The 19,079-nt window shown below is 40.4% G+C and overlaps 1 protein-coding gene across 1 annotated transcript in view; it reads left to right on the top strand.

Annotated features, from left to right (window-relative positions):
• arid3b (AT rich interactive domain 3B (BRIGHT-like)) overlaps positions 1-10,995 on the top strand; it is a 28,546-nt gene extending 17,551 nt beyond the window's left edge. The window contains exons 5-9 of the mRNA XM_036576183.1: positions 5,342-5,525; positions 5,786-6,036; positions 7,948-8,232; positions 8,321-8,410; positions 8,687-10,995. Coding sequence (XP_036432076.1) covers positions 5,342-5,525; positions 5,786-6,036; positions 7,948-8,232; positions 8,321-8,410; positions 8,687-8,847 — 971 coding nt within the window. The 3' untranslated portion in view covers positions 8,848-10,995. The remainder of the gene's footprint in view (positions 1-5,341; positions 5,526-5,785; positions 6,037-7,947; positions 8,233-8,320; positions 8,411-8,686) is intronic.
• The last annotated feature ends 8,084 nt before the right edge of the window (positions 10,996-19,079 follow it).

The following is a 19,079-nucleotide window of genomic DNA, read 5'->3' as shown; positions in this document are numbered from 1 at the left end:
TGTCTTTCACATGTGCAGCCAATCAGTGCATATTTTGAAGCTGCAGTGGAGGCTAGAGCCTTTACAGTCCAGTTCTGTAAATGTAACCTAACCTACACCTACAGTTGGTTAGCTTTGCTTTAAATCAACAGGAAGAGAGTAACTAAGTCATCCTTCCGAAGCGGCAGGATGTTGGCATCAAACTTGAGCCCCAGCAATAAGAAACACCTTTTTTTTTTAGTTTGCTGAGTTTTGTCGCATTGTCATCTGTGTGTGTTATGCAGGCTTTTTGGACAAAGCTCTCTGCTCTAGGTGATAACATCCATTACTCTTTTTTAGGGGGACATTCTTTAGTTTGGAACCCCATCAGAAGTTTATTTTTTGTGATATTATAAATGTGACCTAAGCTACAACAAAATAAACACTACAAATTCCGTTGTATTTTTTCCACTTGGTTAGTTAGTTGGCAGCTTTGTAGTTAATAGTTATTTGGCCAAACAGAAGGTTGTTGGTGTTGTTGTGTTGTTGTTGTTGGTGTTGTTGTTGGTATTAGAGCACAACAGAAATAACAGCAAAATATTTCTTCCTGCTAATTGACTGATGAATATTGGATCAAATACCACACTTAGCGTCTGCCTGGAGTTGCAGTCTTGTGCATACATAACTTCTGTCATTCCCGTACCATAACCTTACCATTTACTTAAAATTTTGGGTATGTTTATGTATATCAGATTTAGTCTTTTTAAAAATACATTTATTCTTGCAAATATATGTCACATTCTCTTGTACCGGCATCAGACTTCACAATCCCGGGATCAGCCTTTCGCTATGGTCACTGTGTCCGATTAGGCAATCATAGTACCATTAATTCGTACCATGTCTTGGTCAGAGACTGGCAACACTACAAGTTACAACACCGACCAATCATTGTTCACATTCTTGAGGCAGTTCATAAATAGTCAGAGAGCAGGGTCAAGAAATTGTCAATCGGAAGCGTTATGTGTGATGCTGGCAGTTTTGTGCTCTGAAAAGAAAGGAAAGGAGAAAAAAAAACATTGTCGACCTGTTCCGTAGTGTGACCAAGAGGACTGTATGGGCTGTCAATCCCAGAGAGATTTTGAGGTAACGAATGTGTTAACATATCAAAAACATTAAATAAATGATGGGTATCGAAAAAGTTTGCCTCTATGTAACGAGATGCTATAAACGCTTTTGCTATTTCTCGCCAGCGTGGTACTCCCACGAGGAAACGTCAAGGGCGGGGTTATTGTTGCCACAGTTTAACGAACCTTTCCTCTATTGCGTTGTTCCATCTGACAGTTCCGACAGCAACGTCCCTCTTTCTCTTTACCATGTTTACATATGTGCGCCAGGCAGCACTCTGTCATCCTGTTGTTTAACAAAGAACGAGTTGCAGGAAATGTCAAACTAGGCAGGAAAATACAAAAAATTCTGACATACTAGTCTTTTCATCGGGGTGTCGTGGGGCATCCCAGACATATGTAGCATCGAAGTTCTTTGATTATGTCACACTGCAAGACCCATTCATTGTTCCCAACCCTGATATTCGGGACCGCTGCTGAAAATTTGCTGGCTGTGTCAAAATCGAATTTGTGTAGTCTGATCCTGGCATTACCACATGCCGATCTTAAGAAATAATTCATTTTTAGTGCAGTTCTCTGAAGATATTCCCACATCTCTACATGGTTATTTGTAGTTTACAGTCGAAGTGCTGGAGTTGTTCTTGATACCTAAACACTTCTGATTGAAACATTCTATTTGGGTCTTGTACAATGTCTTTAGCCACCATATCATCCAGAATGTCTGATCTGGTGTGAGACCATGCATTTCCTGTGCCCCCTTCTCCTTTCCTTTCACTTCAGCCCTACAGTAAGAAAGGCAATCATTGTTTAGGCCAGAGTGTGGTATTTCCTTCATCCAGTCAGCATCGCAAGGGCCTGCTATTGGTTCATTAGAGAGTAAAGGCCTCTTAATGTGGGCAGCTGTTTCCTCCATATATAGGGCAGGGGTCAGATCCACTGACCTGTTTTTTACTAGCAGGACGGACAGAACAGGGGAAGGGAAAGCAGAAAAGAGGGAATAAAGTGAATAAAGTACGCTAATTCTACTGTAAAACATTTCTTTTTGTGAAGTTCAAACTAATCTGAGAAATCTTGAAACTGCTGTTTTGCTCAACTGTTGATAAAATTTTGTAGTTGCAATGACATTTGGATTTAGCAGTTTTGTAGAAAAATAAATGAACTTTTATTTTGTATGTCATCATTCTTTTATCTAAATCTTACTATGTCCGGAAGTTTGTCCTGTTTTTTTTCCTCTCTCTCCCAGGCTTGTTAGTTGTGACTGATTTGTTTAAGGCTTAGCAAGGTCAGGTCCTACTTGCGCTAACGCAGTCTGTCAGGCTGAGGGGGCAGTTCTAATCACAGCACCGCTCTGCCTAATGTCAGGGCTCACTCTTTCATGTCATTAACCTTTCCTGTTTTATCCTAATGTCTTTTCCCGTTCATGGCTACAGAGAGGTGATCAGTTGCTTTTAGATAAGTATTAGGCCTTAGAAAAAGTTTTCATGATGTACAAAGTTGTGAATGGCTTTTCCACCACGTGTGAGCAAGGTCTTACAGTTATGGAACATGCCACAAGCGTTCTCCCTTGACGGTACTACTTCACGTCCCATACTTTTGACCTGTTTCTAAATCCCTAGCATGGTGACCTGGGGTTAACCCGGAGCTTGAGCCCGTTCACTGATCGTTTGATGAACGAGTAATGTCGTCCCCAGCGCTAAATAACTCGTTTTCAAAGCAAGACCTTGCTCCTGTCTCCCCAGGGAGTGCTGGGCCCTGTCTTGGAAGCCATGCGGTTTTAAATCACTCCGTGCTCTCTGGGTAAATGAACACGTCATGCCTATTGGCATACTCCTGAGAGGGGGCTTCAGAGGCAAATGAAGGCATATTGCTCCTGTTAAATCCCCACAGAAACACAGCTCAGATTCATCTGCCTGATGAAAGAATAAGGTTAAATATCATGGTTTGATCTTCAGAGGTCCTTTTTTGCTGTCTGCGCTAGATTTATTCTAGAGATACCTGTAGGCCACATTTCATGCTAGTCACCCACTTGTAAGAAAACAGACATTTGTTAAAGTAGTCATGATGAAATAGCTCAGCTGTTAGGAGTGTTTCCATCATCTGAAATGTCTAGTGACAGCTACCATTGGAGGCTCCTTGGAGTGCTTTTTTTTCTGTTTGCTCAGGAAGCATCAGCCCCCCATGTGATTACTTCAGAAGGAATATGTAGTCGCAAGTGATATGATGGTGATTCATACAATTATAACATACTGTATACTGTTTCCTGCGACATCTACTCTAATATTGTGAATTTGAGAGGCTAAACTTTAATAGTAGAAAAGGGTCTGTTTTTGTTTTTTTTTTTGTTTGTTTTAATGGGCCTTTTGAAAATGTGCAATAAAAAGTACCAGGAATCCAAAATACAATTTAGGGCAAAATTCACACATGGCTGTCTAAAGTCATCTCATCTCCTGTTCATCCATGTGGATGTGTAAATGAGACGGGCATAATCCTAACCTCAGCTCACCAGAGCTATTCCTGTCTGCCACACACATTAATTGGTTTTGTTCTGGGATTGGAACAGTGTAGGTATAGGTACAGGATCTCCTCCATCCCTCTCTCTCTTTCTGTCTCTCTCTCTCTCTCTCTCTCTCTCTCTCTCTCTCTCTCTCTCTCTCTCTCTCTCTCTCTCTCTCTCTATCTCTCTCTCTCTATCTCTCTCTCTCTCTCCTCATCTCCCCACACAGTAACTGGGCTAACAGAGTGTGTGTGTTTGGATTTAGCGGACACAATCCCTCCAAATGAGCTTCATTACACGGGCCTATCCACGCGTCCCCCTGCTGCTAGCACTCACGGATTAAAAACTTGCCCCAATCCCTGTTCAGCTGGGCAGGGTGCGGAGCACCCGGTCTCACATTGAACCTTTTAATTAATGCCTGGTGCAGCTTCTTACAGCATTACCCCTTCCCTTCTGCCAGCCACTTTCATGCTTAGCACCGCAGCACTCTTATATACAGGGCGGTCCATATGTAATTTGACTGACTGCTTTTTTGCTTGTTTTTCTTTTTGTTTGTTTTGTTTTTGGCCTGAGTTTCAGAACCTTATGATTAAAGTAAAACCTTGACTATTTAATATAAACATTGACAGTGCTCTGTCAGGCCTGTGATGTGGCCACTGCTAACTTTAGTGCTTGTGGTTTTATTATTTATTTTTTTGCCTTCAGACTTGTCTTCAGTATGTGAAATACATGTCTAATAGCGTTGAGGCTCAGCCTTGAAAACTGCATGCTTGCCGTAACAGTTGGATCTGTATTTCTGACTGCTTCCTGCCGCTGCTGTTGGCAGTCACATCATCTATAAAACCAACTGAGCCAGTTTCATTGCCCCTTCCACCATGCTTTGGGTCAGGAGCAGTCCCCTCCAGATTTCCTTCATCTTACTCTTACAGTTTTGCCCCAGTACTCTGAAGAGCTTTTATGTACTTGAAGGAGAAAAGGTATACATGTATAATAGATTACATGGACAAAAAATGAAATTAGGCACATTTGGCGTTTGGCACAGCTTTCACAATAAGCATAATTTACCATGTGTAGAGCTCAAAGTACTAGTGGTGGCCCGGGGCCTGTGCCTTGACTAGGGAAGTACAGATAGGGCAGATGTGTTGATGATCTGACGGACATTTATAAGACATAGAAATTGGGACTACATCTACTTGGATTAGCCGTACAGAGTATAGTTTCTGTGGTGTTACAAATGCAACAAAATAAATAAAATTCAGTGCCATTGAACGCCTAAACATTCTCCTCTTTTCTGGAAACAGTAAATACTCATCAAATGTCACTTGGAAATCTAAACATCGTTTTTTTTTTTTTGTTTGTTTGTTTTTTGTTTTTGTTTTTAAACCATTATCTGTCAATACTGATATGATTCTGGTATCATTGTGTATCCCTTGTTTCAACCTGATGCTTCCCCTTTGGGAGGACTGAATGACGCCAGCACATCCATGTTCATTTACCAACTTTTCAGTCCGTCTGGGCCTGCGTACGTTATATGACCAAACAGCTTCACAGTTGGGATGGGGTGCTTGGTAACGTATATGTCAGTCCTGAAAGCTTCATAGTCATTAAAAGAAGGGGGCTCCACCCTCCACAACTGGCTTTACTGCCACAAGGAGAGACAAAAGCATGGAACAATATAGAAATCTATGCTACACGTCACATCACGAGCACTTCACAACGTAATCACTTCTTTAGAATTTAATCTGACTCCTTGTTTTGTCTTCAGGTACACCAGTGAATCGTATCCCCATCATGGCCAAGCAGGTCCTGGACCTCTATAAACTCTATAAACTCGTGACTGAGAAAGGAGGCCTGGTAGAGGTGATCAATAAGAAAATTTGGAGAGAGATCACCAAAGGCCTAAACCTCCCCACATCCATCACCAGCGCAGCCTTCACCCTCCGCACACAGTAAGGATTAAAAAACTTTAACTGTGTAGAACACACCGTCATTGTCCCTAAGGCCCATTTGGAAATGTTTTGTTACAGGATCTATATAATTACCGTAAGGTCCACATTCACTCTATATTGTAATCCATAGTCAAATGTTTTGTCATGAACGTGTTTTGGTGTCTTGGCTGTTGCTGTCCACTCAGCAATGTTCAAAGTGTTTGTGCTTGAATTTGTGCAGTATCCTGATCTGTGTCCTTGTGTCCTCGTGTCCTCTCTAGGTATATGAAGTACCTCTACCCATATGAATGTGAGAAGAAAGGGCTTAGCTCTCCTGGGGAGCTGCAGGCCGCCATCGATAGCAACCGCAGGGAGGGCCGACGCCCTGGCTACAGTAATAGCCTCTACCGCTTCTCTCCCTCGCCGAGTGGGGGTGCCCCCCACCTCCTTTCCCCTCCCAAGATGCACCTGCCTGCTTCTGGACACAACGGCCTGCAGAGCACACCTACTCCAGCCCTTAAAAAAGGGACAGGTAAATGCGGCTGGATTTACACGCTGGGAATACAGCTTTCTCTGTTGAACAGCTTTGTTGGGCAGTTTAAAACCCCTGTCACAGGTCAGGCTCCATGATGGCTCACAGAACCAACAAGTAACATGATAGTTAAGCTTGCTAGTACCTAACACTGCTAGCTACTTGCTTTTGGTATCGACAACACAGTACCATGAAACTTTCAATTTAAGATAATCTGACGTCAACCGTAAAAAGTGGATAAAATCACACAGCGTGGCAACTTACAGGTGGCTGTTGGGATTGTGATGCCAATAAAATTGAAACTGCCCCTCCCTTCAGTCTCTACAGTGACTGATATTGTCCAAGGTTTGAGTAACTGCGAGAGTGAAATGTGCAGAGCAAACTAACAGCTCTGAATTAAAGTTGTCCAGGATCCTGTTAAACATGTGGGAGCTGAAGTTGGCTTCCGATTTGCCAGCTTGTTTGGGAATTTTCTGTTCCAGCTTAAATGGTGGTGCTTTTGCAAATGCAGACTTTGTATTTGAAGGAGGAGACAAAAGTTTACGGTATATCAGTTCTGTGTACCGAGTTCTCCTTATTCAACTATGTCAATGTAAATACGATTTTCAATTCTCTTTTTAAGAAATGGAACCATGGGGTTTTCAGTAACGTCACATCTTCCACAATTTGTCAGTGACCATTGTGTTTCCTTTTAGTAAAGTCAGTATTTGTCCTGTACAGTCATTGGACTGTTTTAGCAAATCCTGTTTGGGGCTTTAAATGCAATTTGCATCCAGTAGCGGCTTCCAGTAGTGACCCCTTTGCTGAACCTGCTGACATTTATTAAGATAAGTCGTTTGTATATGAGAAAGGGATGTTTTTTGCACAACTGAGCTATTGTGTGTTTAAGGGTTGAAGCGCCACCTGCTGGCAAAATACCAATATTTCTTATTTCTAGTTATCAGGATTTATTAAATTAATTAATAAAACTATAAACCTGGTATTAGATCATTTTAATGCCATTAGACAAAAGAAATGTACAGCATTTTTAAGAAAGCTGCGTATAAGGGCAGACTGTAGCAGGCAGGAAATGTGTCTGGGAAATGGAGCAGTTTTCCTGGCCTGCAGGGGCTGATTGGGAAAGGCCATAGTGTGAAAGCCATTAAGAGGAAGGTTTTCCTGAGGCCCTGCTGCAGGCAGTCACCTTAGGGGCCTCAGTTAACACATTATACATATGACTGCAGTTCAGCATGCTGTGCTTGACTACGTTGCCTAACTGTTCTCTTATTAAACTCATTACAATGTTATTTTATGGTAATGATGTAACACATCTTCAACCACATCTTCAATTATGTGATTCAGCTGTCAATTAAAAATGTACACGACCGTTCAAAAGTCTGGAATCATTGCAAAATTATTTTCATTAATATAAAACCAATTTTGCAGATATCTTGCAGATTTATAAAGTTGTAATATGGTGCTAACTTTCAGTTAAATATTAGGAAGCTTTAAATTAAGGAATTTTATGTGTCCTGAATAAAGAACAGAGCTGTGATTTCATTACTGAGAAAGCTGAATAATAGAGAATTTCAATATTCTTTTGTCTTTTGAAAACTGGTAATCAAATCTCAAGGCAGATAACTATTCTACCAGTACATTACTTAGCATTTAATAACCTTTTGTTCCCGGCATTTAAAATGCAAAATATTGACGGAAATATAACAGTACTTCTGGTATCTAGTTTTTTATTTCAGTCTACACTGTATGGTTTTATAATATAAAATAATTTAATAATATGACAGGTAATTCTAAACAGTATTGTATTTGTCTAATGAGCAAGCAGTGTTTGTTCTGAGTATTATTTAACTTTTAGCCCTGTTTGTATAAATTGGGTCTTCATCATTCTTGTTACTGTTTTGTCTGCTTTCTCAGTTCCTGAAGAGGGTCCTGCCTCCATGTTGCCAGGTCGAATCCCCCTGGCTCTGGCTCTGGGTCACCAGCAGCAGCAGCTGGCCCGGGCTGCCACCCTGGAGCAGCTGCGTGAGAGGCTGGAGACTGGCATGGGTGCTCCTGCTATGGAGGCGCCAGAGAGAAAGATGGCACGCTTGGCAGAGGAGCAGCAAAGGCTGCTGCAGCAGGCCTTCCAGCAGAACCTGCTTGCCATGGCATCACAAGTGAACCCTGCCAACCTCCGCATCAACAGCACCAGCACACGTGGTGAGTCTTCAGGCTTAAATTGCCTACGTTGTGGAAATTGAAATAAAATAATAATCTATAATAATAATACGTCTTCTCCCTTCCATAGAGGAAAAGCAGGATCTGTCTCTCAGTATCTCTTCCAGTGGATCGGCCAGTATCACCGTGTCCGTAGAGGTCAATGGGATTATTTACTCAGGTCTGTGACAGAACTGATACCATCGGAAAATTAGTCATAACCTGTTATAACCTGTGTTTAGCTGTGTTGTATTTAGTTAAGATTATTTTAGTTTTTATGCCTTTCATCACCATCCTAAAAGAACCTCGCCTCTCCAGAACGGTAACTTTGAGAGGAAGAGAAAACCTTTTTAACATTGATTAGTATTAAAAAGAATCTTGTGGAAAAAAAGGTCTTTTTAGGATAATGAGATTGCGTAATTTGCTTATTTAACCTTTTTGACCTCTTTTTGTACAGGTTCCCTGTATGCTCAGAAGTCTTCTGTAGCCATGCCTAACTCAGCTACATCCTTAAGCCAGAGCTCCACCCATAGCCCCAACATCGCCTCCTCCTCCGCCTCGTCCTCCTCCTCCAAGGGCCCTGGTTCTGTGGAGCCAGCTGGTGCTGTCTCTCCCTAGCTCCCAGCAGCCTGCCTAACTATAGTCTCCCTCTCCTGGAGAAGCACATCCTGTCTATGGCGAGTTTTTGGCCATCCAGTGGACTATCAAAGCCAAGTCTACCTCCTTTTGAGATCATTCAGGCTCATTTCTGCTGAGAGGGGCCTCCACTTACACAGAGTTTAGTAACTGCTCTGCCCTGTTGCAGATGGCCTGTGCCCTTTGCCACATGTCTGCTGCAAACTCTCTCAGGACTTGGAAGATCATGAAAATGATCATATCCAAAATCACAACAAAGACCTCAACTTAATCTTAATGAAAATGCTGTTATAAGCACATTTCGTGCTCCACACACGTTTAGTAACTGTACTATATGCCTTCCTCTATGCATACTCATCCATAGAATCATCTGTTTACAAATGCCGCTGCTAAACAATCATGGCAAAAATACTCTGCCAAAATCCTACAGTGGGCATTTAAACATTTTTCCATCAGTAGGTGTTCTTTTGTAATTATCTTATGCACACCAAGAGTGGATTACAGTGTATCAGGGCTGAGTACTCTGATTGCTGTCTGATCTATGAATAGAGGGTTTTTTTTTATTCATTTTGCTAGATTTCAAATGGACCACAATCCCATCAAGTGTTATTTGCAGTTGTTTTTGTTAGCAGTGGGGTCAAACTTTTTTTTCTTATCTTTTCTTTCTTTATTTAGTGTATTTTCTTGATTTGATTGTGGATTTGTTTATCAATTATTTTAGTTTCTAGATATACAGAAATATTCATTTGATTTTGAAAGAGTTTTGAAGAGTTTTGAGTATTGAAACTGCAGTTTACACAGCTTAAAGCATACATTTTGCTATTATAGACATTTTATAGACAACAGATTGGTCCAAAGAATGGTCTTGACCATAGGCACGACATTAGAGGGGACACCGAGTGTTCCACAAGTCAATCATTTAGATGGCGTCGGACGATCAGTTACAGGCTCATTAATATGGGCCCTTATTAGCATGTTATTTCCTTGGTATGTGGAGATGGTTTGAGGAATTGTTCAGATAGACTTTTTTGAATCAAACCAAGATGCAAAAAGGCACGATAATGCTGAAATCAAAGAAATTTCAGGGTCTTTGTTCATAAAGAATCTAAGAGTTCTCACGATGCATACTGATCCTGGTCACACTGTGCTAAAGGAAAAACAGGAACAGCGCTTTAAGTTTGGGGCTTTTTTTTGTTTTTTTTTGTTTTTTTTTGCATTCCTCCCCTTTCTCCTTGAAAATTGTCTATCTTTATTTGTTTCTTTGTTTTTCTTTTCTTTTTACTCTCTTATGACTTTAGACCTCAAATGCCTTTCCATATTGGAAAGCAAGTTTCTCAGGAATTTCAGGTTGATCTCAGTGGTTTTTACCTCAGCACCACAACGCCTCATGTCTCAAATGAACAAGGCTAGATATACCTCAGCGGGAGAAGTGAAATAGCTACCTCAAAATTACCTTTGTATTGTATAAGTCAGGATTTACCTCAGAATTAGCTCCAGACACTAGATAGTCAAATAAAGATTTTTTGAGTTTTATGAATTATCTCTGAAAGTACCTCTTATTAAATTCTGCTATGTTCTCAGGTTAGTAGTGGACAAAATACCTCAGAAATATGTACATAACTAACAACAACTTCCATGCAGTGGTATGAGAATTATTAGACGTTTATGATGATAAAGAGAGAAATCTCATATCAAGTGTTTCAGTTTTTTCTATAAAGACCATGTGTCAGTGGGATTGGGGTTGATCTTATTTCAATTCAGTCAGGTCTGTTCAGTACCTGATAAATGTAAATAGTGATGAATTTCAGTTTTGAATGGAGCTTTGTTGCATCTACATGATTCACTGAATTAATGAGATTCCCCCAAACCTTACAACACAGAGCAGTCTTCAGTAAGGGATGTGGTCAGGAGGTGATTTTGTTACCTCTCGAAGGACCCACATTCACCATCCCTACTTTGACATTTTGTGCTTGAAAATATTTCCTACAGATATGATATCTCTTACCTCTTTGACAGATAACTACACAGCTGAAAACCAAAGACCATCTCACTGTATTTCTACTGTGCTCTCTGGTGTTCTCACTTTATTTACACATGGAGCTTGACAAAGTGGAATTAAAGTCTGAGTTAATGCAACAAGTCATGTCGTTTGATCTTTTGTTAATGTTTGCAGTTCTGCAGTGGTTGGTTAGAGGTCTTGAATTTTTATTCTTAGATATTTACTGGAGTGTTAAAAAACTCCTTGGAGATTTTGATCTCGCTGTTCTTGGCTTACTGTTACACCTGATATGCTTTACCTTTATGAAGCAAGTCTCTGAAATTACACGCAAGCTTATTGTATGAAACAAAAGCAGAATGCAGTTCATTCTGTTTAACACCAAGAGGCAGTGTTACCTTCACTAGGTACACAGACAGTATCAGAGATTTGTTCAGCTGCTCACTGATCTGTGCACATGTTGCTCTTCGTACAGTTAGGTTTCTGTTTACACTATATCAAAAGGCCCTACATTTTTCTTAGTGGTTATTTTTTTCCATTTAATTCAGTTTTGCATCACCATTTTCCAAACTTTTTATTCTCTAGAATAAATAGACTGTTTCAGGTACTGTGCCTTTAAGACTGATTATATGTAAATGAGCCCTGTTCTGATAGGGCAGCCAATGTTGTGCCTCATTCATAAAGCAGTCTGGGCTGAATCACTGCTTATAACTTCGGCATGAATATTCAAGAGTAAACTACTCTGGATTGAACAGGGTGGATAAATGATTATTTTCATGACATTATAAAATAATGAATTCAAAACAGCCTGTTTTTGCACCTTTTGTTTCCATATATGGACTGTATGGACTGTGAAGTGAATAGTACATTTTGTAACCTTACCAGTGTTTACATACTATATTATTCCAAAAGTTTTTTTTATGATACTGGCCCTTTAAAAAAACGAGGTACGCATTAAAGAGCAAACATGATTCTTTTTCAGCGTTAAAACAATGCTTCACTGATTAAGAACAGTTGACACAAATTTCAGGCACACTTTATTTGGATGGTTCTCTGTAGATGATCTATAGATAATTAAACCATTACCAAACTTTCTGGTGATAGTTGATTATCAATAACATTAAGGTTCGGGTTAGGTTTAGGAGTAGGTGTAGGTTTTGCCTTGAGGTTAGGGTTAGGAATAGATTTAATAGAATCTTCCACACTTCAGGTTCCCTTGCGTTTAATAGATATTTAGTTGAACATTACGTAAAAATATACTGAGCATCTACAACGCATCTACAGTGGACCAAATAAAGTGTTACCCAAATTACCCCTTACCCCAAACAAAAGACATGTTTGTCAGTCAATCATGTTTGCTGTAATATTACAGGCCCCAATATACAACAACTCCTAATGTTTTTTAATGACTGTTAGTAATTATAATATATTTAATAAATATTCTCACTAATAAATGAGAACATGTGAATTATTAACCATTTGTTTAGTGACATTGATGCTCAACAATTATTTTGAATTGTAGAAACCTAATCATTAATAATACTTTGCTATTAATGATTTAGTTTTTGATACTCCTAAGCCCTAAAATATCTAACTCGAAAAATTACGTTTGCTTATTTCCATACTTGCTACTTTGTGATGCATAAAACTTTCCATAATGTTAATCATTATTAAGTGGTTCATATGCACCTTTGTAACAGTAATCATTAATTGTGCATTTATAAATATGTATTGTGCCTCACACACAAATATAATACATCCATGAAAAGCATTTACAGTGCTTTATTTGTACATCACTGAGCAAATAGTTAATAATCAATATTGTAGCACTTATTAATGCCAAGTAACATTTATATAATGAATAACTACCACTGACAAACTATTAGATAACAATTAAGCTGATATTTATGGAGTGTTACCAATTTTTTCTTTCAGATTTTTCCCTGAAAATCTGTGTAAATTACTGCCCAGCTACACTGGCAAGTTGTTGTTTTTTGTTTGTACTCATGGGCATGGTGTTTATAAAGCATTCACCCGCACTTGGCTACTCACTCTGATGACGTTAGAAGCTGCTAATGGAAGGGACAGCTGGCATGGATTGTGTTAATGATAACCCCAGCAGAGGAGGAGTGGTTCAGATTAGAAGGTGGGTAAATACAGGGCACTCATCCATATATGTGCCTGTGATTGATGTAGCATAACCCCGCCCACGTTCTACCTCTGCTACTACTTTTGGTCTTTCCGCCAATCCGTCAGTCAGTCTCTCTCTCATCAGCACAGGGGATTACTGCTTAGCTCATATAAACAAGCTGATTGAATACAACAAGCTTCATCTGGAGCAAAAAGAATGGATTTCCGCACCAAACACCAACATTCACATCAGGAAGGGAAAGATCTGTGTGGATGTTTGACATAGAGCTGATGTGAGCTTGTACCTTTGGTCATTTGCTCAAGCAGTGGTTCCTCAAGAGTCCTGTGAGAACCAATGATAACAGATGGAACAAGCACAGATCAAGTTGGAGAAAGACACTGGAATAGTCTAAAATTCATTGCTGGGCATATTTCGGGGTTGAAGGACTGAAGGATGTAGTGAAAGCACTGGACTCCAGCAGGGACAGCAAGTGTCTGCATGTCATCATGTCCAGTGAGGATGATGATTACTCCGGGCAGCCAGTGTGGCACTCTGTGCTGATCTTCTGCTGTAAGGGCATGATTGAGGGCATCATTGTTGTGCTCTTCATGTGGCTGCTGATTCAGGTGCTCTTCACTAAGCACCTGGAAGGTATGTCCTCGCCTCATGCTACCTTTTTAATTTGGGGTGAAATTAACAAAGCATCTCCATTCAGGAGTGCTGATTCTGGACCAGCGTTGTTTTGATTAGTCCTATAAGGAGTGTAGGAAATCTGGTCCTGGATCTGTTGTCCTATTTTGAGATTTGTGAAAACAGATCTTGTATTTCAAAGAGTGTAGGTTAACACAGAGGTTTAGCATACTGCAGAGCTTAGCGTTCTACATCATGCAACATGCCTGATTCAGCTAATTAGCAAAGGCTTGATAAGTTGAATTGGTAGAAGAGGGAAAGCATGAACCTCTGCAGGGTTGTAGCCCTCTAGGAACTGAGTTTGACACCCCTGGTTTAGTAGAAATGTTTGTTCGGTTCCAACTTATGATGGAGAAATAGACTGTTAACACTTTACTGAAGGGTAGCGTTCATAAGGCTACACAACACCTACATGAGCCCTTTAACTGACAACTGACACAAACCTATGTAGACATTTGTAAAGGCTTATTCCAACAAGTATCTGTTGTCATAACAATGTCTGATGTGAAATGACATGAAAATGGACAAAAGTAGCCTTTATGATGATGCTCGTTGTAATAAGCCTTTATAAAAGTTTATGCAGGTTTATGTCAGTTGTCATTAAAGGTTTATGTAGTTGTCAGGTAGTCCTACGAATGTTGCCCTTCAGCAGTGTTACCATCGAGGTCTTTAAACATCTTTTAGTCACAAACTAGTCTTTATTTCAAGAATAATGAACTGAATGTGGTAGTTACTCTCATTCTGACTCTTAAAACATTCAGTATTGAACCTTAGCCATCATTCTTCTATAATTTACTCAAGTGCACCATTCTTCATTTCTCTGTTGTTGCAGCTGTTAGAATTCTTTTCAAATTTTATAAGAGACATTTTAAGATATTTTGTCTTTCAATTAAAAAAAAGTATTTTATGCAGTAAAACACTGTGTAACTCTCAGTTCAACACTAAATCAACATCTGCACTCTTCCCTCTTTTTACTGCAGAAGACTAAATAAAAAGGTTGTTGTCTTTTTTTTGGATTGTGTTCTAATTGGGATTAGATTTCCTCTTTTAAGGATTACCGCAAAGCAGTTGTTCCCTCATTTAAACAGGGGCTGAGGTTGCAGATTAATATGCCATTCTGACGGTCATATCTGTTCAGTCCACCTCCAGATTCTGCTGGGAGTGGGCTTGGTGGTCTTCTGTTTGTCTCTTATCCTGGGCTGCGTCCTGTGCTGGCGACGGACGAGACAAAAACGTCCTGAAGACAAAGAAGACTCGGCGTCTCCCCCCCCACCTCCAGCTGCTGATCATGTGACCCTTGCCATAAGTCCCTCTCTCTCCACAGAGGCCACGTCCACCAAAGTGCAGTATGAGGAGCTAGAAGGGGACGTTCTCGACTGCCCATCAGCCTTCGCAAGCTCCACACCATCAGATGACGATTTTACTGCCATGCCTTTTGCCTCAAGACCTCGTGCTACCTCAGAATTGAATGAACAGCCTAAGTCCTGCTTCCCATTACGACGTCTCAGCTCACCAACCCTCTCCTCACCACTCTACAGGCCAGTGACCAGTGGGCGCTCCTCAGTGCCCTCCTTTCCCAAGCTTGGATTCCTGTCGAAGACCCACAGGGTGCTTAAGCGCCATTGCACTGTGTCAGGGGACACTCGCCCAAACAGTGAGAGTATACAGCTCACTACGCCAAGTCCAGTTTCCCTCTGCGCTCTCTCGGCCATTCAACCTCAAGGCCAGCTTGTTGAGAAACCTCTGCTTCCCAACTACGGTTCAAATTTAAGCTATGAAGACACAGATCCCTGCCTGCATTTTACCCTGACCTTCTCACCAGCACAGCAGACCCTTACCATCACCTTGCTCAGCCTTACAGGGACAATGCATAGGCTGGGAGAGTTGATGGTTCGGGCCAGTCTTGCTCCACTCTGGCCAGGCCTTTTGGAGATGTCTGACCAGCACCACAACCTCAGCTCTGACCTCCACAGAAAGAATCTGGTGCTTGAGGTCAGCACTTTAGAAGTGCTTCAGAGCTGTACACTCAGACTTACTGTGTTCACCCAGGAAGTAACTGGCACAAAAGCCTCCCTTTTAGGGAGCCTGGAAATACAGTGTGGGAGAGTAGACTGGATATCAGACAGACCCATCACTTGCACTAGACCATTAAGACGAATTCTGGATAATGTGCAGAGGGTAACGGTCACGTCAAATTCACCAGTGCTGTTCCCTGGATTGGATTAAGCCACAGGTTCCTGACCCTGGCTCTGGAGTGCCCTTTTCCCTGCACATTTTAGTGATTTCCTGCTCTAACACACCTACTTCAACTTCAGAAGAGCTTGTTAACCCCTCAAAGTCCTAGGGTTATTACAAACTAAGGCTTATTATTCAGTAACTACAGGGACTTCAATGCAAACTGGCTGAGCTATTCTTAGGTAATAGAAGTGTGCAATAAAACTTTGGCGTGCCCCTGGGCTCTGGCCATATAAGGGGTTAATTAGCTAGTTAAGTGTGCATAAATGGCAGTTCTGCGGGACCAGGGCCGGGAACTGCTCGATTTAGCTATACCGTAGTACTGTGGAAGCACTCCTCAGTATGAGGTCAGTGTTTTTTTTGAGCTAGTTGTTGAGTTGGTAACCAATTTTTTGTTAGTCAGAATGTGGATTCCCAAACTACAGGGGGAGACAGGGAGACCCTTGGGCAGCTCTTAGTCATGCAGTACTAGACTTTGGCCCATAAACTGAAAGTTGTGGCTGAAATTAAAGTATGCCAACTCAGTACACCCACACCACCATGTATCTGTCTCATATGACTATTTGATACATTCTTTAAATATCTCACTGTCCTCCTGGTTTCACTGGTCGTAGTATTATCTTGTTTTTATTGGTCATTGTGAAGCAAAGAACTGCAAAATGAGCGCACACGGAATGGCATTACATACAGGCATCAATATGCATATCATGGAAATGTCCTTCAATGTACTGAAATCATAAGCATAGATTGTATATAGCAAATGTAGCGCTGTCAGACTGTTACGCAAGAGCCTGGGTTTTTATCCATACTCTGCTTTTCAAGGGAGCGCCTAAGTAAGCCTTGATGTTTGCTTTTAATGTTTTGGATTAAATGACTGTCTTACAGGCTCTAAGTTCCACAGGAGATCATCTCATTTTTTAATGACATTGTAGTTTAATCCTCCAGACAGCAGTCCAATCCTTTCTCTTTCCGACGCTGATCCGCTCAAACCGCTGCAGTATGAAGCTGTCAACACGCGTTCACTAATATTTCCATCTGCACGTTTGACGGATGATCAAAATCTCGTATTATAGAACAAAATATCGGACAGCACTGACACGTATTTTCTTTTGAATGCATGTTTAATGTCTTGCAACAGCACATCCAGAATCCAGTATGTTCGGTACTGAATGTGTGAACTGTTGTCTTCAGTATTTGCCAAGCTTTTGAATGAGAACAAGACCCTGAATCCTGTGAAACTGTTATTTTTGTTCATGGAAATCATGGGTTAGAGCATCTGGCAGAGTATCCGGCTGCTCTAATCAGTTGTAGTAGTATTATAATTACTGTAATCTGTAATCACTCATTATTGCACTATAGGTCAGGAGTGGAGTGGGATGTGTTTTATATGACCCATATCATGATTAAATAGAGTTTGATGTAATACGTTATCATAGTTAAAATGTCCAAATGTCCCATTCAGTGTCCAGTTCATACAGTCCAAATGTGGAAACTGCCAAAAAGAAAAAGATCACAAAATGTCACAAAAACCAATTAGGTTGTTATATATAGGTATATTTGGCCTTCAGCAGTTTAGCCCCACCCTTTCACACTGAAGTTATAAGGAATGTTTCAGCCTGGTCTAGTTTTTTGAACAAGACACATCACAGAGCACTCAATCAGAACAGCGGTCATTTACATATATCATTATATACAGTCATGTAAAAGTGAATTATGGCTGTTACAGCATAGAGTGAAACACTCCTATGTTCTTTGACCTGTCCTCATTGATATTGCTCAGCCTCCCTATCATGTAGACAATTGCTGTCATGGTGATAAGACACTGCAGTGTGTTTTCAGCACAAGCCTAGCTTTATATATTTATTTATTTAGTTTTCTTAGTACTAAATAACTTACTGTGGAGTAGCTAATATGATATGAAATTCTTTACATATGCACACAAACATGGGCGTCACTTTGTGCTGAAAGGTGCTGGGGACAGGGATGGAGTAGGAAACAAAGTATGAAACATTGTGTTATTGATGAGAACCAGGTTCTGTTACACATAAAATACCTCCAAATTTTCAAATTTCTTCTTCCTCCTCTTTTTTAAGTGTTACGCTGATCACACTACCAAGGGGATTTACGTTTAATTCCATGTGCACTGTTGCAGTAGAGGATTGACAACAGCGCTAAAGCCATTCAGCGTTTTGGTTCTGTGATTATGCAGATAATGCAGAGCCGTCCTTCATTACTGATGATGCTTGCTGCATATGACCGACTGAAAAGAATAAAAAGAATCGTTATACTTAACACTCCTTAAAACTTCCGTGTGAATGGGCGAGGCTGCTGTAGAATGAATGGATTTATGTAAATGCGCTGATTTGGTGACATCACAAAAAAAAATGAATTCAAAACAGGCTGTTTTTCCATGTATGGTCTGTATGAACAGGGAGTGAATGATACATTTTAAAATTGTAACAATGTTTACATACACATCAAACTTTTATTTTTAGAAAAGAGAGTTTTAAATGATATGTGTCCTTTAAGCACTCCTTCAACCACATGAACTCGCCAAGTCCTACAAAGTCTGTAGAGGAAATACATTTAAACTGCAGGTTAGTATGATGAGCTAAACTAACTTTTCCTTTTAACATTAATACAGAACAGAGATGATGGGGACAAAAAAGTGATGAGGAAAGAGAGGAAAGTGAGGAAAGAGAGGAAAGTGATGGGGACAAAACAGAGTATACAAAGTGGTGAACTACACATACTTTTAGGTTCAACACCATTTCTGATTTTGTGGTCAAGAATCAGTTCGATTATCAATATTTTGTGTGTTTAAAACGTTTTGATTGGACAAGACATTTTAAGTGGTTTGGCTCAGACATTTTCGATGCCTGTCACATGACCCACTAACAAACTGAGCCACAAAAATCACAAGTCCTAGAATGTATGTGATTTCAGAAAACAGTCCAGTCATTTTGAGCATGAGTGCATGCATAGCATAGCAAACTCCCTCTCTTTGCTTATTTTACCCTGTTAAGAGCCATCCAGATGCCCAGCTTTGATCACTGGCAGCAGTTTCCATGAAATATTAATGGTTGGCTCATATGGTTTCTAGTGAGCCGGTACAGGCACTGAGCAGATATAAGATAATGTGATGAATTTAATCCTTCAGCA

Source organism: Colossoma macropomum, unplaced genomic scaffold (assembly GCF_904425465.1).
Source record: "Colossoma macropomum unplaced genomic scaffold, Colossoma_macropomum, whole genome shotgun sequence".
Lineage (NCBI taxonomy): Eukaryota > Metazoa > Chordata > Actinopteri > Characiformes > Serrasalmidae > Colossoma > Colossoma macropomum.
Note: the sequence above shows the minus strand (reverse complement) of the source record. Positions and strands in the feature narration are given on the sequence as shown.